Genomic DNA, 19349 nt, shown 5'->3' with positions numbered 1-19349 from the left:
CTCAGGATGGACTGATGTTGTTTATATTACTCTCTCTTTTTTTTAAGTTCACTTTTATGTGTACATGTGTTTTGCCACCATGTATGTCTGTGCATCACATGTGTACCTGGTGCCTACAGAGGCACCAGATCCCCTAGAACTGGAGTTACAGGTAGATGTGAGGCACCATATGAGTGCTGGGAATCAATCCCAGAGCCTCTGAAAAGAGCAGACAGTATTCTTCACCAACGAGCCATCTCCCCAGCCCTCTATACTTTAGCCAACTCAAGCTTTGGTCTTCTCTGCATAGCTTATTTCCCTGCTGCTGGCATCACCCTTTATCACCTGCACTGACTGAAGACGGACATGCACGGACTCCGAGTGTTTACAGCACTGGTTACTACAGCCTAAAGGGGGAGCTCAAGAGTGTACACTTGTCAACTGGATGAACAAAATGTCTTTTGGCACAAGGGAGTATCAGTCCTCCATCACCAGGAAACGTACTTATACACAGTCTGAAAGACAGACTGTGAAGACCATGCCATGCGTGAACCAGACCTAAGATGTCAGATGTTAATGAAATACCAGAAGAGGAAAACCCACTGAAACAGAATGAAGATGAGCGGTGACCAGGAGCCAGAGTGAGGGAGTCACTGAGACCTGCTTAAGAGTCCTGGATTTGACTTTGCTAATGAAAATACTTCGGGCTGGGTAGTGGCGACACACACCTTTAATCCCAGCACTCTGGAGGTAGAGGCAGGTGGATCTCTGTGAGTTCAAGACCAACCAGGTCTATAGAGCGAGTCCCAGGACAGCCACGGCTACATAGAGAAAGCCTGTCCCGGGGGTGGGGAGGCCTTTGGAATTAGAAGTGAGGCGATGGCTATATTCCAGAGTTGTATCTTAAAAGCTGAAACTCTTGCCTTAAAATGGCTAGTGAAATATTATTTCATGAAAAGAGAAAGCAAACTAAAGGTCTTTATAGTAGATGACTATCTGTTGAGGGGATTCTGGCCTTATGCAAGTCCTAGCAGCAACGATAATGCTACTTATCTCTCTGGGCCTCAGTTTCCCCATCTATAAAATGACCAGACAACTCCTTAACCACAACAGTTTGAATCAGTCGCATGAAGAGTTGCTCTGACCTCACAGAGCCATCTCCCCCCCCCCCGCCCCCGTCTAGTCATGTGCACATGGCAGGCTGGGGCCGTGCTGCCATGTGGAAAACACTAATCTCAGATTGACTCTCCCCTCTTTTAATTCACCAGGAGAAAAGACCCCCATATCTCACGGTTCCACTCTCCTTGGACCACTGTATATAAGTCAGGACTTGAGTCAAAAAGACAACACAAGACATGAAGTGTGTTTATTAGGAAATACACACCAAACATGCAAAAGTGGTTCTTCTGCATACTTAGCTTAGGCTGGGACACAAAAGGACATCATGACAGAGCCCATTGGGTTTGCTTACATCACAAAAGAATTTTCAAGGCAGTTCAGTTTCAGGTCACAAAAATCACATCTATGGCACCAACATGGAATTCAAAAATAGACTGGACTTCAAAGCACCCCAAATGCCAACAAACGAGAGGACTATCAAGGATCTCCAATGCCATCCAGGATGCCGTGATGTAAGCTGCGCACACACCTCCCAAGGCCTCAGCACTGGTACTGCTACTTACAGTCCTCTCTGCTCATTTCTCATAACCACGCTGTCCCAGGACAGCAAAGGAACACTATGTAGGAGACAAACAGGACTGAATACAGAAAACATGGGGCCAGATGCGGCCACACCCAGGTTAGTGATGTTTCGGGAGGGCCCTCCCAGGCACTGAGATGAGGTTTAAAAGTACGCTGGTGTAAGCTCTGTCTTCCCTTCTGTGGTTACCACCTGGATTAGGCTTCCTGAGTTCGGCCGCTTATTCCCAGTGATCCAGTCATGGAATGTTCTAGAATAAGAAGAGATAGATTACATTCTTAGATAAAAACTCAGGGTACATGCTAATATTCATACTGGTGGCCTTGGGTATAAAAGGGTTTCTGGGGGAAGCTACAAGAAAGCCACTGGACAGAGTGATACATAAACTGTGACGAGGAATTAAAGTAATCTCTGCTTTTGCTTTTGTCCTTTTCTACATGGTGAAAATGCTTCACAACACAGTAGTATGGTTTTAACTAATAAACAGATTTTAGGTGATTAAACTGTAAGAGAAAGATAAATGTACCATACAGATATCCCTGAGGTCGAGTTTCCCAGACTGCCAAGGACCCCAACATCCCAGGAAGTCATTCAGGGACCATGCTATCTGCATATAACCCACATATTCTCCCATGTACTCCCCAATCACCCCAGACTAATGACAGTAACTCACATCACACACATACTACATAATAAGCAGCTGTTAAAACTGTACTGTCTTTAGGAAATAACAAGGGGCAGTCTCCACCTACTTCGTACAGAAGCATCTCTTCCAGTGTTTTTATGTGAAGTTAGTTGAACTGGCATATGAAAACCCACAGATAAAGAAAGCCAGCTTCTGCTTTATTCCTTCTCAAGTTTAAAAGGATGAAAACTCATTCTTTAACTTCAGCAAACACATGTGGGGTAGCCAAGACGAGAAACAAAAAACGGGCTACTATCGTAAAATATATTGAGACTTAAAACATCTAGCTGTTTGTGGAGATGGACAACTAAGCCTACCTGGAACAAAGGAAGACCCTAGTTATGAAGTTTAACAACCAGGGAGAAGCCTGGCGGTGTTGGCACCCACCTTTAATCCCAGCACTCAGGAGGCAGAAGCAGGTGGATCTCGTGAGTGCGAGGCCAACCTGGTCTACAAGAGCTAGTTCCAGGACAGGCTCCAAAGCTACAGAGAAACCCTGTCTCGAAAAACAAAAACAAAACAAAACAAAAAACAAAAACAAAAAAAAAAAAACAAGGAGAAAAAAGGTGCAAAATTTTGCGAAGAAACAGCAACCAGCAGGTAATGATGTCCAACAGTGAAGCATTTACATTTGAGTACCCTTGAGTACCATCCACCTGAGGATCCACAGCCAGGAGCTCAGACCTCTGGAAAGCACTCAGCTCTTAGGATGCTCTGTGGTCCCAATGTGCAACCCTGCAGACTAGATTTGACAGTCATCTGCCAGACTTTCAGGTTCCTTCTCCGGCTATTGTACAAGCCAACAAAGTATACAGTGGTCTCAACAAAGTATACAAGGGTCTCAAAACAATTGCTAAAACACCCTGAAATGCTGCCTCTGATCAAGGTCACATCCCTGGGCTACAGTTGAGCTGGGTATCTTTGAGAGAGACAAAGGGGTCTCTGCGTTCATCACACATCTTTCCTGCCTTTGTCCTCTCCAGCAGTGTGGAGTGGATGACAGAGAAGGCATGCTTACCACAGCGGGTAAAGAAGGTAGTGTGCTCACAAGCATTTTAAACAAACTTCACTCTAACTTTGTCAACTGAGCTTCAAGTGGGTGAAGTGACTGCTAGAGCTAAGGATGCCTGACAGCCCCTGTCGGCTGACTCATGGCTGGGTGTGAATTCAGGCCCAGGAGCCTCAGTGCTGGTCCAGAGTCTAGATTCTAGGTTAATACGTCACTCACACATTATGGGTACATTGGCCTTTAAAGAGAAACGTAAAAGCAATCACAAACCAAATCATGGTGTCTTCTGCAACCTCCTTTCTCAGTCAAGTATTAAAGCATGACTCCCAGCTCACCATGTGATTAGCAGGCCCACAGGCCCGCAGCCACACTGCCTATGTAAGAACCTAGGTTTGCTACTCTTTGGGCAGATTACTCAGCCCCAACTCTTAAATAATGAAAATAATTTTCTATGAGCATTAAGAATTGTGAGCTAGGGAAATGACTCAATTCAGTAAAATGCTTGTCACAAAAGCATGAGGATCTAATTTAGGTCTCCAGAACTCGCATTGAAAAATATCCTATAATATATATAATATGCACATCCTATAACCCCAGCACTGGGGAGGCAGAGGCAAGAAGCTCTCTGGCGTTCATGTGCCAGTCAGTGGAGTGCAAACTTGAGTTTCTGATTCAGTGAGAGGCAGTCTCATAAAAAGAGGTGAAGTGGATAGAGAGACAGCTGTCTCAGTGGCTAAGGATGCATTCTGTTTTTGTAGAGGACCTGAGTTCAGTCCCCAGCATGCCATCAGGCAGTTCCCAACCCTTTATAACTTCAGCTCCGGGGACCTCAAGCCTCTGGCCTCTTCCAACACCTGCACTCATGGGCACACACTCACCATCAGACACAAATATCTAAAAATAAAACACATCTTTAAAAAGAAATGTGGAAAATGACTGATGGAGACACCTGATGTCAATCCCCTCTGACTGCTAATGTGCACACACACACAAGCAAGTATTTAGAATAGTGCTTAGCACATAACTAGAACTATGTAGGTACTTATTTCAAACATAAATACAAGTTTTCTCCACTCAATTTAAATGAGTTCTAACATCAGGCCAGAAACAAACACCCACTGTAGCTGTCAGAGCAGCTATAGCATTGGCACTCTGGGGAAGGCCATCTCCTGTAGGGACTATGACCCAGCCATCCCGTGCCAAAGCAGCACCCGGCCACAGTAGGCATCCAGTGAGCCCAGTACTAAATAGAAGGCTTTGGGAACTAAGTAAAGCATCACCAATCAGTAAAACCCACTCTCTCTCCAGTGAGCTTCAAAGCTGTCTCTAGCTGCCTAGGGATTCACTTCCTGGTCAGTGACCGCAGACTAGGACCTTATAAATGAAGACCAAACACCTGGGGCTCAGCACTGGTTGAGACATAGAACTGAGACTTCCTCCCTGTCTTCCTGCCACAGAGTTACTCCTGAATACATTGCTGATTTATAACCCGGAGATGGGGATGACTAAATGCTTGCTATGGGTCAGACACACTGCCAAGCGCTTAACACACACTACCACGGTTCGTTCTCTGCACCATGATCATGGACCTCATTACACACAGGCAAGCTCTGTGTCCTAGGGCAGTTTACAAACATGCTTACTTTGGTCAGACAGGGAGAGGAAAAGACGTCCGGACTCATGTCATGGCTATTCATCCCTCCGCACAATTGCTCTTCTCCAAATTCAAGTGCCTCAGGACCTCAGAGCCCCAGAACCTCACCCAGGATCACCAAGAATCCCCAAAGGGCAGGGGCCAGAGCCTGGAGGCTGCTTAGTCGCTGCCTCTCCTGTGATACTCACTCAACCAGGAACTCTAAGGGTGTCCAGGAGCTGAAGTCCGCCTCGGGCATTGATTTCCTGTTCATCGGAGTATCCAGGGTAACCCTGCAATGTAGAGATAAGTGTGTCATTTGTGCATCGCCTCTGTAATAACAGCAGTCTGGTTCTCGACCATGAAAAGACAAGCACAGCATCACCACTGGGAGCCTCTGGTGCTGCGCATGACATTTACATGGAGAGATCAGACAGGATAATCAGAGACCAGCAAGCTGTCCACATTAACAAAAATCACAGCTGAGGGAAATCCAATAAGGCTCTTTGTGGCTCACACGAGGGCAGGCAAGAATAAAACAGGGAGAGTCACATTTTACTTTTACGTCAAACCCAGCCTTTATCGAAGGCAAGGGCTTTATTGAGTCCTCGTGAACACTCTGAAATGCGGCAGACTCATTTCTAAGCATTTATGTGAAATAATAGTCCTCAAAATATCAAAATTGCAAAGCATTATTTTTAAGTATATGGCTGCCTTCCAGGAAACTTAGGATTTTCAGTGAGAGAATATGAACTGGCACAAAACACTTGGGCCTGAGACATCCGTCACAACAGCCGGGAGGCAGCTCAGTCATAAAACCTCACCAGTGAGGGACTGGAAAGCCAACTAGTCCCCGAGCTGTCCCAGGGTCCTTCACAGACCGGAAACAAGAGGCACTGAGAAAGAACATGCCAAGTCCAAGGCAGCGACCTCTGCCTCTGCCTGAAACAGCTGACTAGGGATTCACTTCCTGGTTGCTAGAAATGCTCCCATAGACTCCCCTGATCTCCTACTTATTCTCCCCCACACTACTGCCATGCCTGGCTACATACACACACACACACACACACACACACACACACACATACACACACACGCACGCACACACGACTTCATAACAATGTGAAAACAGAAAGAACTGTATAAAGCAAAATAAAGTGTGTAGACACTTTAAAAGTAGGAGTAGGGAAGAAACACAAAAGAGGCAAAAAGACAGATGTATTCCTCAGGACAGATCACCAAAACCCTGAGATACGGCCACAGGCTGAATGCACCTCTCAGCCCAGATTCCTAGGTTGAAGCCTAGCCTGCGGTATAACAGGAGTAGGGCCTTTAGGAGATAACTGGTTGGCGTGTGGCTCCATAGACGGATTGGGACACTTACAGAAGGGGCTGAGGAAGCCCATCTGCCTTTCTACCATATGATAGCAGAAAAGGCACCACCTACAGCAGCAGTTCTCAACCTGTGGGTCACAATCCCTTTTGGGGGAGTCAAACAACCCTTTCACGGGGGTCATCTAAAACTGATCAAAAAACACAGATATTGGCATTATGATTCATAACAGTAACAAAATTATAGCTATGACAAAAAAAATTATGGCTGGCGGGGGGTCAGCACAGCATGAGGAACTGCATTAAAGGGTCGAAGCATTGGGAAGGTTGAGAACCTCTGCTCTACGGAAACAAAATCTCACCAGGCACCAACCCTGCTGGCATCCTCAACTTGGACCTTCTAATCCATACAACTGTGATCAGTACAATTCCGTGGCTTATAAAATACCTAGTTTAGGATTCGGTGCACAGTAGCAAGTATACAGTAAGACACACACTCAAAACCACAATAGAAAGGGACCCTCAAAATGTCAACACTCAGCGGCAGACAAGGTGTAAGCAGTGGAAACTCCTAAGCACCTACGGGAGCACAGCAATGGCAGCAGCCCCGGGTGGCATGCCACTGTTCTTCCCGGCAAGGCTCTGGCAGAGCTGATGGACGGCGCCCTTGGCCATGCCGTAGCCGATCATCCCTGGGAAAGTGAAGAAAACAATTGGTTACACAGATGTTAGGTGCAATCTCCTCAGCTCTCTGTTCCTTTAAGACTTCACCCACATACCTGGTTATCCTTCTGCAAGCAGGGCACCCTCACTTGCCCTACCAAAATAGCAGCAACCAGAAAAAGGTGATGGGACAGGTGGGCAGGGTGTGGCATCTGGCCAGTTCCCAAGAGTGCAGGTTTTTAAAGGGCACTGTTGCCAGGAGCCATTCCACTTCCTGAGGCGGCATGGAGGTTTACAAAAGGTCCTAGACTGGGCACTTCAAAAGTGGAGCTGTCATGCCTGTTTTTCTGATGATTGCAATGGTCACAGATTCTCTAGCCTGATTGTTCATGTGTATACCTCAACCCATCAAGGCTGCACTGAGGACCAGAAAGCAAGCAGAAAAAGCCAGGGAGGCCACAGAGGTCAGGCAGTGTGAGGGACTCCTGAGCTAACGACGGCACAGCTTTGCACAGGACCAGGCTGACAAAGCCACTTGCCCAGGAGCATAAAGGAAGGTGTTTTCCCACCCCACCCCCACTCGTGGCATCTTCACTAGTGCACAGTTATCCCCACCGTGGAGTAGGAGTCTACTGTCCATTGGAGGCAGCCTCTTCCTTACCCAACATGCACAGCAGCAGACTGTGCGTTCTGACACGGCCGCCTGTGACAGCCTGACCTTGACATTATTTCTCTGCACTCTTCACGCCCATCCTATGAAGGCTGTCATTGCTTCCACGCACCAAACCCCCATTTAGCCCTCGTATGTCATGGAGCCTCCTCTGACCATGAATCCCCAGATTCAGTGCTAAGCATTTGAAAATAACAGGCAGCTCCCTGACTCCAAGGGTAAAACCCAGGATCCAAGTTGAGGGTCAGGGCTAAGGACACACAGTGAGTCCTCAGCACTGTGATTCAAGGAGAATCAGCAGCCCTCCAGCCACCGGCTGTTACTACACATGAGTGTAGGTAGCCCTGGAGCTCCAAGGCCTCAGTCCCCCTGGACCTGGGGTTCCAGGTGGTTGTTAGCTGCCTGATTTGAGTGCTGGGAACCCAACTCAGGTCCTCTGCAAGAGCATCACGTGCTCTTAACAGCTGAACCATCTCTCCAGCCTCTGTTTGTTTTCTGAGACAGGTTCTCATTATATAGCCCTGGACGGACAAGAACCAGCTATGTAGACTAGGCTGGGCCTCAGACTTGCAGCAATCCTACCTCCGCCTGTGGGTTACTGGCATGAGCTACCACACTCAGCCTCAGAAAGTGGTATCTAATACATTTTTAAATTATATTTATTTATTTATTTCTTTTGTATGTATGTATATGTATGTATGTGTGACTAGGCACATGTACACATACCATAGCACATGTATGGAAATCAGAGGACAACTTGTGGAAGTTGTTTCACTCCTCCCACCGCGAGGTCATCAGGCCTGGTGGTGAGTGCCTTTACCCACAAAGCCCATCTCCCTAGCCCTCAGCACATCTTTTATTCACATGAATATGACGGTCATGGTGGCACACACTTGCCATCCTAGCAACTGGAGTATGAATTCAAGTTCACTCCAGCTATACAGGATGAACCCCTCTTCAAAAAAAAAATGCTTCTAATATAAAAACATATGAATTCAAACAGAATGTGGTATGGGTGCATACAAGAACACATATAGAATGCTTCCAAAAGGCTGTCCAATGTCTGTGGCCGACTGTACCTGCGGATTGCCATAGGGATCAGGCACTTGGGCAGTCTCCCTATTAAATGTATGTCTTAAAGTGCCATGTGAGTGTTTCCTACGGGCACTGTTAGAACAAGCAAATATAAAAATACATGGATACAAATAATACACAGTCATTCCATTTTCTCCCTTAAATTCTGTTCAACAGCTCTGAACCCTTGGTCACATCAGCTCCTCCACAGAATGTTTCCCGGGACAGAATCTTCTTGACTTCTCTCATCTTCTGCCCTTGAGTTGTCCAGGACATTTGCTTAGACAGTAATTTACCAAGATGCAATGATACACAGTGTACACTGTGAATATGTGTTGCTCTCATTGGTGGATAAATAAAGCTGCTTTGGCCCACGGCAAGGCAGAATACAGCTAGGCAGGAAATTCAAACAGAGATATCGGAGGAGTGAGAGAGCGTGACAGGTAAGCCACGGGACACATGGCAGCATTATCATTAGAAATGGGTCAATTTACATGTAGGGCTAGCCAGTAAGAAGCCTGAGCCATAGGCTGAACAATTATAATTAATATTAAGCTTCCAAATGATTATTTCCTAAGTGGCTGCAGGGACCAGAGGGTGAGTGAGAAACCAATCCAACAGGACTGGGTGAGACAGAGAAGACTGGCAGTGACAGTGTAATGTGCATAGACGCTGCACACATTCAGGGCATCCCATCTGAGCACATCTTGGCATGAGCACATAGGCTGGCTGCCTTTAGCTCCCTCTCCCCTGAGAATGAAGCCTGATGCTGTTGTCATGGAAGGTCTGCAAGTGCAATAGCAGAAGAGGCGGCCTAAGTCCAGGGAGGTGGGATTCACAGCCCAGCCCAGCAACCAATCCGTGACCAGCTTCAGCAACAACTGATTGCCAAAGAGGGTCAAAGTCTCAAGCAGTTACTTAGAGGAGTATTTCGCCACCCTCAGCATAAGCCAATGGTGGTTTAAAAATACAACTCAGCAAAGTACAAGGTGCTGTCTACCTTTTCATCCCAACACTGTGAGGGCCGAAAAGCTTTAGGACGAAAGAAATGGGCGACGAGCAACGGCTTACTTCAACAGAATAACATGGATATGAGAACATTCACAAAATATTAGAAGAGAGCATACAACTATGCTGGACACTTTCTTCCAAATTATAATGTGATCATACAGTCCCTCAAGGGAGGCTTCCAACCACAGCCCAGAATGGCTGCAGAGCAGGACCATTAAGATGAACCATCACATGGAACCACCTGTACTTGTAAAACCAAAGAAAACGGGAGCCTGCTTTGTCCTTTAAAAAATTAGTCTTTCAGTCCTGGTGTTTTGTTTTTGAAATGTCAACCTATTACTCATTTCTCTACTTACCTTCTAGTACCTCTGCCCTATGTCACCTTTAATAAAAAGCAGCTTTCAACCAGACAGACATCTAACATTTACACAGTTTTAATTATTGCAACAGCCACAGACTATTTCTATGCTCTGTGAAATGCGAGGAACAGCAAGAAATTACTAATTAACAAGAGCCTCACGGTTCAGTGAGTTTCATTAAAACTGAGAAGGTACCCCAAGATCTCTACCACTTCCATTCGAAGAAGTGTACCTCTTAAACCCAGGTATTACAGTTGAGACTTAGTGATCACCCCTCTGTGCCCCTTACTTAAGTCCCTTTATCCTTGGTCCTAAATAAATGTATGACTTGATATGCACTCTGCTCCCCAAATTTGTAGGTTGTCCTAATCCCTCTATAATTCAGAAAGTTACTATTTAGATATTTAAAGTGGCAATTAAGTTAAAATGAGATCGTTAGGGTGCAACCCTAATCTAGACAGGCCAAGGTGCTTCTAAGAGGTAGATGACCATCCCTCTGTGTGTCATGGTCCTAAGTTCTACCCCTTAGAAGCATCTTGGCCCATCTAGATTAAGGTTGCACCCTAACAATCTCATTTTAACTTAATTACCACTTTAAAGATCTTGTAAGAAAGCAGCCATCCATAAGTCAGTGAGTAAGGCCTCAAAACCAACCCTTCCAACATCCTGGTCTTAGACTAAGGAAACATGTGTCTGTTCATTGAGCAAGCCAAGGCATGGGAGCCCCAGCAAAAGAATACAGGGAATAAGAAATGCAAAAGAAGGGTTTTCGTAGTAGAATGGAAGCAACTCACAATTGAGAAATGACCAGGGGTTTGGTTCAAAATATATTACATATTCACTAAATAAATCTGGACAATTTATTCAACTCTCTAAATTTTGCTTTTCTAACCAACAAATTGGAAAGGTAACAATGATGCCTACACCATGAGTCCACAAAAAAAAAATGTGAAGTGGAAAGAATATATAATAATACTTGATACTGATGTGACTATAGTAAGACCTACCATGTGGCAGGCACTATCTATGTGTCAATAACTCTACAGTTTCTCTTAAGTTAGGTAATACTGTCACTGTTTTACAATTAAAGAAACTGTGGCAAACATTTGACCAGAGAATTGGGGTCAAGAATCCACCTGCCAAAACACTTCTCTGGGACCCACGGTTACAAGGTAATGATAAGATGGGAGTGGTAACTAATACGCATCTAGTTTGCTGTTTATCACTCTGTTGGTCACAGATCATAAACCATGAACTGGGGACAAATGCAAATGAGAAGATTAAGATTGCTCCCTACAAGATGACTCTGACATAAAAGGAATTAAATCTACCCAATGAGAAAGCTCCGGAGGGCACAAAGCAAACTGCACCTCCTCAATCCAAGATGTACCCAGTAGCCACCGCAAGAGAAGCGTTTATACTGCACACAAATGAAGGCTTACCAGGAGTCCCATCCAAGGCAGCTTTGGCCCCAGCCAGGGTCAAGAGGCCTCCTTCCTTCAGGTGCTTTGTGGCCAAGTGGCTGGAGATGGTGGACGTCCACATACTTTGCTTCCACATCAAGTCACAGTTTTTAAAGAGTGCTGGGGAAGGAGCAAAAATGTGAACTCATCACTTCCAGAGAAAAACCCAGAAGACAAGCTCAACTCACACTGCCCTGCACCACAAGAAGCCCTCCAGGCCCTGCTCGTCTGCCGTGGGGATCTAATAAAGACAGCACAGGGCTCAGTGGTCAGAGGCACAGGTTTAAACACAGGGTATGCGGTCCCCTGGGTCTCAGCTTCCTCACCTGCTAACTGCCAAAAATTTCAGTCAGTAAATTTTAGCACATAAACCTAGGGTCAACAGACTCACCAGACTGTCAGGGCTTCAAAAATGGCTTTACTTTATGAAGGCTGTTAGATTTATAAGAGGAATTTCTATCCCTATTCTGGCTTCTACCCCTGGTTAAAAAAAAAAAATCCATGAAACGATCACCCTACAGCTATAAAGAGGGTTTTAACAGGGTTACATTTTCATGGATAAAGTTAATGCGAGCCTCTTAGAGTCTGTAAAAGAGCTGAAACAGCAACCATTTCACAGCTGTGTTGGCCCTCTAGCCATTCCAAAGACTCAAAAGAACAGGTGGTCACACATGTCATACTGTCGGGCTCCCCCACCACCCTAGCTCTCACATTCTCTTCACCTCCCACCCTTCCTCCATGGGATGCTGCTGAGAGAAAACCCTACTAAACACCAGACTTCGGCTGTGTCTTCCAGCCTGCAGAACTGTGAGCAGTCAATCCCCACCAATTACCCACTTCCATCACCACAAATCAAATAAAGAGACAGAGCTATGGCAAGGATCCCGAGAGACCAACAGGAAATCAGCTGGCCTGGTGCCTCATCTAGACCAGGGCTGTGTCAGCTAGACAAAGAGCAGAGCAGAAGCAATAATTAACTCAGAAAAAGACTCACACTTGGATTTGGCATTGCCCCCAGCCCATCCTCCAGCCACACAGAGAATCGCGTCCACCTTCTGATCACCTAGGAGCTTTCCAACCTCAGCAGTGACCTTAAACAAAAGAGGCAAAGGTGAGCTGAAACAGGCCATGTTTTCTCTTTCTCTTCTTCTTCAGCCAGTTTACAATACCTTCAACCAGTACCTAGCAATTGGCTGGGGAAATTAGATGGAAGTTCTGTGCATTTTGGGTAGTGAAGGCAACAACTTTTCAATATGGATTTCATTAGGTTGAACCTCTACATGAACAATTCTAAAAGGCATAAGTACTTCCTGAAATCCAAATATAAAGAAAGGGGGTAAAGAGATCTAAGAAAATCGCTGGAGCCTTGTGATAAGCAGATGAAGCTCTGGTGTGCTCCTTTACAAATTTTCTTCAGGAACCATGGACTCGTGATCTGAGAAAGTTCTATTCCACTCATCCTACCTCACCCCCAACAAAAAATACCTTTATTTTATTTTATTTTATTTTTGGTTCTTTTTGAGACAGGGTTTCTCTGGGTAGCCCTGGCTGTCCTGGAACTCATTCTGTAGACCAGACTAGCCTCAAACTCACAGAGATCCACCTGCCTCTACCTCCCGAGTGCTGGCATTAAAGGCATGCGCCACCACTACCCAGCACAAAAACATCTTAAACAAAGAAATATTAAGAAACGCAAAAGCAAGAAAGTGACAGCCACTGGCAAAATGCTAGTACATGCTGGGTACATGGCGTTCATTTCAATGGTCTCTATGTTTGAGATGTTAAAGCCCTGGGACTATATCCACACACTCTCATTATCATTCATTAAAAGGGCAGTCTGGCAGACAGGCCATGCTGGCCAGTCACTAAGGCTCTTCTTGGCTAGAATGTCTGGGTAACGCCTCTCAAGTGCTCAGTATCCATCTTTTGCAAACTCATACCAAAACCCACAGCCTCTCCAGGAACAGTTCCTTCGAACTATTCCTTCTTTTCTGAAGACTCAAACCGTTCCTTCAAAGGAACTGCTCGGCCAGTGGAAAGCAAGCTCTTCCTGCTCATCACACTGAGTGCTTTCCTCTTAGGCAGATTCTAGAATCCTATGCTTTCTACCTTCTCTGGTTAGATTATTGTTGACCTTCCTCCTACCACCCTGAACAATCCTAGAAGTCCCTCCCTTCTTTCAGAAGCCAAGTTTCTCTGGCCAGAAAGGGTCATGACCACTTGGGGGGTGGTCAAACAACACTTTCAAAGAGGTCACCGAAGACCATAAGAAAACACAGATATTTACACCATGATTCATAACAGTAGCAAAATTACAATTATGAAGTAGCATCGACATAATTTTATGGCTAAGGAGTCACCATATCATGAAGAACTGTATTAAAGGGTCCCAGCATTAGGAAAGGTGAAAACCACTGACGAGACCCTGAATGCCAAAGGTTACATCAATTCCCCACATCTGGATGGGCACAGGATCCATGCCACCCTGCCTGCTTTTCAAGAAAGCACAGAACAAGCAGCAACTATGGAACATCTGACTTTAACACCTTTGCTTCATTCTTATTAAAAAAAAAAAAAGTAAGGAAATTTCAAATTCCAGCCTATTAAATTTTGCTTTCTGCCCATGAGTCTTCCGGAGATTCAATTCTCTTCTCACTTCTGCATCTCTTCTCCCTGGTTGAATTTCTTGACCAGGGGACCAATTTCACACGTATTATGGTTAACTTTCCTGTTCTGCTACCTCAAAATTAAAATCTAAGTGTCATGTCGTTGACTCTGAAACTCACAACCGGATAGACAGAAGGAAGTAGAGGTCTTAAAAACTAAGATGATCATAACGCATTTTGCCCTGCTGATATATTCTATATAATCAAGTCTCAGGTGGACAACTTCAACACTGAAAAACTGATACGGTGGCTTGTAAGATGATTCAACAAATATATGGACCTGTTAGTTTGACCCTAAATCGAGTGGTAGAGGGCAAGAACTATCTATCAAAAGTTGCCCTCTGACTTCTACACATCGATTATGACATCCACGCCCACACTGACATTCTCATTCATTTGCCTCCCTTTCTACCCCCTCCTAAATAAATAAACCCACACTGCCACTGAACTTCTACTTAACAAGGACTGAGGGGCACTGAAAGCAGAACCCACATTTGGAAGAACCGGGGCTCTCCAAGCCCTCTCGCTGCTCTTCTCCTGAGGTTTAGCTTTTATTACTTGACCCACATGACTGCTTTGAGACACAACGACAGCACAAGAGCACAACCAGAAAGTCCGCTGCCAGGGCTCAAACCATAGCTACGCCGGTCTCCTAACTGTGGGACCTTAGACAAAGACCAGGGTCTTTCTGCACTTCTTTCCCACACCTGTGATTCCAAACAGCCAAGGAGCATGAACTATCAGTCAGTGTTGAGACCATGGGAGAGAGCACATTGAGGCAGACAGGCTTACAGACTAAGGTCACGGCAGGCAACTCCTTCCCTAACCCTAGCACCAACTAGCTTCTCAGACTGTCACTGGCTAAAACCTAATGAGCGCACTGTGATGTGGCCCACCTGCCTGCCTACCCAGAAGTCCTGAACACCACGCAGAGAAGGAGGTGGGAATTTCCTTGGGAATGAGGGTGGGAGCCTAGGCCTGAGTCTTCCAGGCAGCTCATCTGACTCCTCCACAGGCAAGACTACTTAAGAGCCTCTAAGATACTCAGACTAGGACATCCATTCAACTGGCAATGGGGCCCTTCTAGGGAATAGCACTATGTTGAGGAGAAAGGTGGTATTTACTATTCATTGACATATTTCTAGATTTTTATTGGTTTTCCTGTGTTACAATCTGCACATAATTTCAAAACTGAAAATAATATGTTAGTATTTATGCTGTGAACTAGGTAAACTTTACTTTTCAAAATATATCAAATATACGAAGATATTTAAGCTCACTATTCTTGCTAAATAGTAAAAACAAACAAAAATATAAACTTAAATAAGAAAAAAGCCTGAAGCATACTATAAAGAGAAACTAAGTAAGCATAGCCAATCAACACAATAAAATATCGTACGTCAACAAAGTGTTTAAACAAGACAAAGTACTTAAACTAAAGGGTAAAGTTCTAAAAATCTAACCATCAATATAAACATAAGACATGAAAAAGCAGTTAACACACAGCATGCAAAGCTAAGACAAGAAAGCATGCTAAAATAAGCTAGTCAGAAGTGGATCCTAAAATTTATCTTTGTTGTTGCTGTTAGTTTTGTTTTTTTACTTTTTCTACGTTTTCCTATGGAGGATTTCGGAATTGGCAGACAAAGAGCACAGCCTGAGAATCCCCACGGGGCCTCTCCTGTCACAGTGAAGGACCTGTTAGAATTACCTGGTCAGCCTGTTCTGTAAACGAGTCTGTCATTTTAACGATGACACTGGCGCTGGCCTCCTCGTTCTCCACCACGTCGATGCTGGCGACCCACTGGAGCAAGAAAAACAGTTTCAGTTAAGAGTCAGGGAGTTGCTACTCTGTAAAGAGCCACACCCAGAATTGGGAGCAATTGGGAAAGTGAAGAGGCTTAAACTGAAATGCATGGGACCAAAAATGTTTCCAGTTTGCAATGTGGGATTCGGAAATATTCGCATATACTTATCTTGGGTATAGGACTGGAATCTGAACACAAAATTCACATTCCGTATGCATATTTCATATACATTGTATACTCTGTCTAAAAGAAATTTTACACAGTACGTTTAGTAATCTAGAACATGCAATAGGTTTCATGTTATGAAACTTCCCACTGAGGCATCACATAGCCCTTAAAAAGCTTCCAATTTAAAAACCAAGTGTCATCTTGGATTTTTGGATGCTTAACGTGTAAACAAGAAAGGAAATAACAACTGGTCTCCAAGGCATTCTTCAGGGACCACTAACTGCAGCTGATACACCTTCTACCACACTTCATCCCAGGCCATCCTGTTCCTTCTTCTTCCCCGCTGGACTTCCAAAGCCAAATTCTACACGTTCCTAGAAACACCTGAGGTCAGCAGAGCCTCTGTGAAGAGCCCATAGTGAGAACCAAACGCTTTGCTAGCCTATGATTTCTGCCACAAATACTTAAACCTGCTAGCACAGGAGACAGTCACAAACAATACAGAGTAGAAGGGGCGTGGATGAGCCACCCTTGCAAATGCCAGATGCTAAAATATAAACTACACAAGCCACACGTTATTATCCTTTTCATTTTATAAATCCATTTCAAGTATAAAGCCCTTCACGACTCTTGGGGACATAGAGACAGGTAATTGTCCAGTTGTCCTACAGAAGACCCCCTGCTCTGCAACAGACAGACAGGCAGATCTTCAGTGTAGATGCCCAACTCAATTATTAATGCTGGCTCAGCCATAAAGTGGCAATCTTCTTCATCAAAGAAAGCGGGTGAATGATTAACAGGGTTAGTAAAAACAAAATGAGATGGAGGATACTCACTCCCGGCACTATTGAGTTTTACTTCAGAAACCTCCAGGGTCCTTCAGCTTGAAGACCCCAGAGGCCAGTATCTATCTTTAGCTGCAAGGACAGTATCACTCAACAACACTCATTACCTGTATACCACAAACCATGGGGAATAATACTGAGACAAAATCAGCTCCACCCCAACCCTCCCTAGGGTGCCAAGAAAGAAAGGGAAACAGGTTTTGGAGTAAATCTGCACCCCAGACAATGCCATGGAGGAACACTGCTTAGCAGCTGGCTCCCTGGCTCATGCTCAGCAGCTTTCTTATGAAGCAAAGACCTAGCCTGCCTAGAGATAGTGCCAACCAGAACAGGCTAAGTCCCCCCACATCAGTCATCCCTCAAGACAAGCTCTCACAGAAAAGGCCACGGGCAAATCTGATCTGAGCCGTTCATCCACTGAGGTTCCCTCTTCCAGGGTGATCTAGGTTGTCAATGTGACAATAAAAGCTAACCAGCAGAGGGGAGATCAATGAAATTAGAGTCAGAGAAAACTGCTAAGTAGTACAGTTGAGGTAGACAAAGCCCACACTTTCAATGCTGCCTTTGTCTCCACCCTCCATCTTCGCAGATTGTGGAAGACACCCCAGTCTTCCAATGTTCGAAACAGATAGTGATATTACTCTTGTACCACACTTAAGCCAGAACAAAATCCTGGGTCTTCTCTCAGGCCCCAGGGGATCCCTTGCCCAGGCTGCTGCTTCTGCTAACTAAACTCTTAGGAAGGTGCTCCAAGCCCCAGGGCTGATTCTAGAATAAGTTTCCTGTGCTGAGCCACATTGATCCCTGCTAAAAGGTTGGGGTCAAGTACAGCTCTGTGTCACTTGTCCTCTGGGAGTGGACACCGGACTAGAGAAAGCAGTTGAAATATCCTTAACTAAGCAAAGATGACAGCAGCTGAGGGACTGAGCCTTCGACTGCCAGGTCCAGCAGGGCTAAAGCAACACGGGTAATAATTATTAGCTGCCGTACTGATGACAGCTAGCGTTTAGAACGCTTTTACCTGTTATCTCATTTAATCATCACGATCGATCCAAGAGTAAACAGGAATATCATCGCCATTTCATTTTACGGGGGAACCGAGGATAGAGGCCATTAGTCCATTCAAGGTCACTGGACTAATAACTTAGGGCAGTCCAATTCCAGAGCCTCTCTGCTGCCTCTCCCCTCCCGAGTCACGCTGGACCTTCCTGGCCTGGAGAAGGCCTAGGGAGCTCTTAACACCACACACTCCTTGCAGGGCAAAGGCCTTACACTTGTGACCCAGAACAGACCGGAGCACAACCTACGGGTGCACAAGGCCGGTAGTTTCCCCCGTCTCCCACCGACCCACTCCAAGTGTCTGGCCGCCCCCCAGCGTTACCCAGTTGCGGGCTCTGAAGGCCTGTACGCAGCGCGAGCCCAGAGCGCCCCTGCCGCCGTAAACCAGCACCCGGCGCGCCTCTCCCGAAGCCGCCATCCTGCTCCCGATAGGCTCCCGCGGTACGGAATAACAAGCTGAACGCTCTGCTGTGGCCGCCTCTACCCAACGCGGAACTCAAGCGGGTGGCCCGCCCCTACCTGCGCCCCGCCCCTGAAGCTCCGCCCTGGGGTGGAGACGGAGACTTTGCAGAGCCACGACTCCCATCTCGACCAATAGGAGTGCGTCAGCCGGGGCGCGTGATCGCGACTTGCCCCGCCCTAAGGCTGAGATACATTAAACCACGCCTCCCCCTGGCGGCGTGGTACGTGCTCTCCTGCGCCCCGCCCCATCTGCCCCGCCTCCATCGCCCGTGAGCCAATAGGACCGTAGCTAGCTCGGCGCTTGCTCTAAACTGTGCCCTGTGGCTCGCCCACGCTTGCGGGCAGCACTTTGCCCAAAAGCTACCTGGAGTGCGGGCCGCGGCAGAGTTCTGCCCTCAGGCAGCGGTCTTTTAGGGGCACCAAGCCCCAGCCAGGACAAGAGTTCAATAGTATAGGTGCTGCAGGGTTCAAGCAGTTGAAAGTAATTGCAGACACGAACAGACTAAAAAATATTTTAACTCCCAGATAAGAGTGTGAAGTTTGCTTGACCCCGTTGCCTAATAGTTGAGCGGCCTAAGTAACTCCTTCAATTGTTCTGTGCCTCAGTTTCCTCGCTAATAAAATTTGATTAATAGTCTGTGCCTCGGGAGTTGAAGAAAAGGGTGTAAAAGGGTACATCGAGCAGTGTGTGGCTATCAGTATGGGCCTTATCAGTAGTAGTTATTAAAATTCACTGAGCCTCTTGGAAGTTGGTTACATTTTTC

The 19349-nt window shown here is 45.9% G+C and overlaps 1 protein-coding gene across 1 annotated transcript; it reads right to left on the bottom strand.

Annotated features, from left to right (window-relative positions):
• Positions 1-1321: 1321 nt before the first annotated feature.
• Qdpr (quinoid dihydropteridine reductase) lies at positions 1322-18611 on the bottom strand. The gene is made up of 7 exons (XM_048414931.3): positions 18446-18611; positions 15955-16047; positions 12572-12668; positions 11557-11697; positions 6921-7029; positions 5215-5298; positions 1322-1928 (listed from the first exon to the last, which is right to left on the bottom strand). The coding sequence occupies exons 1-7, from the start codon at positions 18539-18541 to the stop codon at positions 1823-1825; spliced, it is 726 nt and encodes a 241-aa protein (XP_048270888.1). The 5' UTR covers positions 18542-18611; the 3' UTR covers positions 1322-1822.
• Between the last annotated feature and the right edge of the window lie 738 nt (positions 18612-19349).

This window comes from Myodes glareolus, chromosome 8, assembly GCF_982192425.1.
Source record: "Myodes glareolus chromosome 8, mMyoGla1.1, whole genome shotgun sequence".
Lineage (NCBI taxonomy): Eukaryota > Metazoa > Chordata > Mammalia > Rodentia > Cricetidae > Myodes > Myodes glareolus.
This window is presented reverse-complemented; position numbering and strand designations above follow the sequence as displayed.

Excerpts from the sequence above, each read along its gene's own strand:
- Qdpr (XM_048414931.3), bottom strand. The coding sequence starts at position 18,541 with ATGGCGGCTTCGGGAGAGGCGCGCCGGGTGCTGGTTTACGGCGGCAGG. Across the intron at positions 16,048-18,445 it reads CCTTCAGAGCCCGCAACTGG|TGGGTCGCCAGCATCGACGT; the intron begins GTAACGCTGGGG and ends TTCTTGCTCCAG. Across the intron at positions 1,929-5,214 it reads CCCTTAGAGTTCCTGGTTGA|AACATTCCATGACTGGATCA; the intron begins GTGAGTATCACA and ends TTCTTATTCTAG.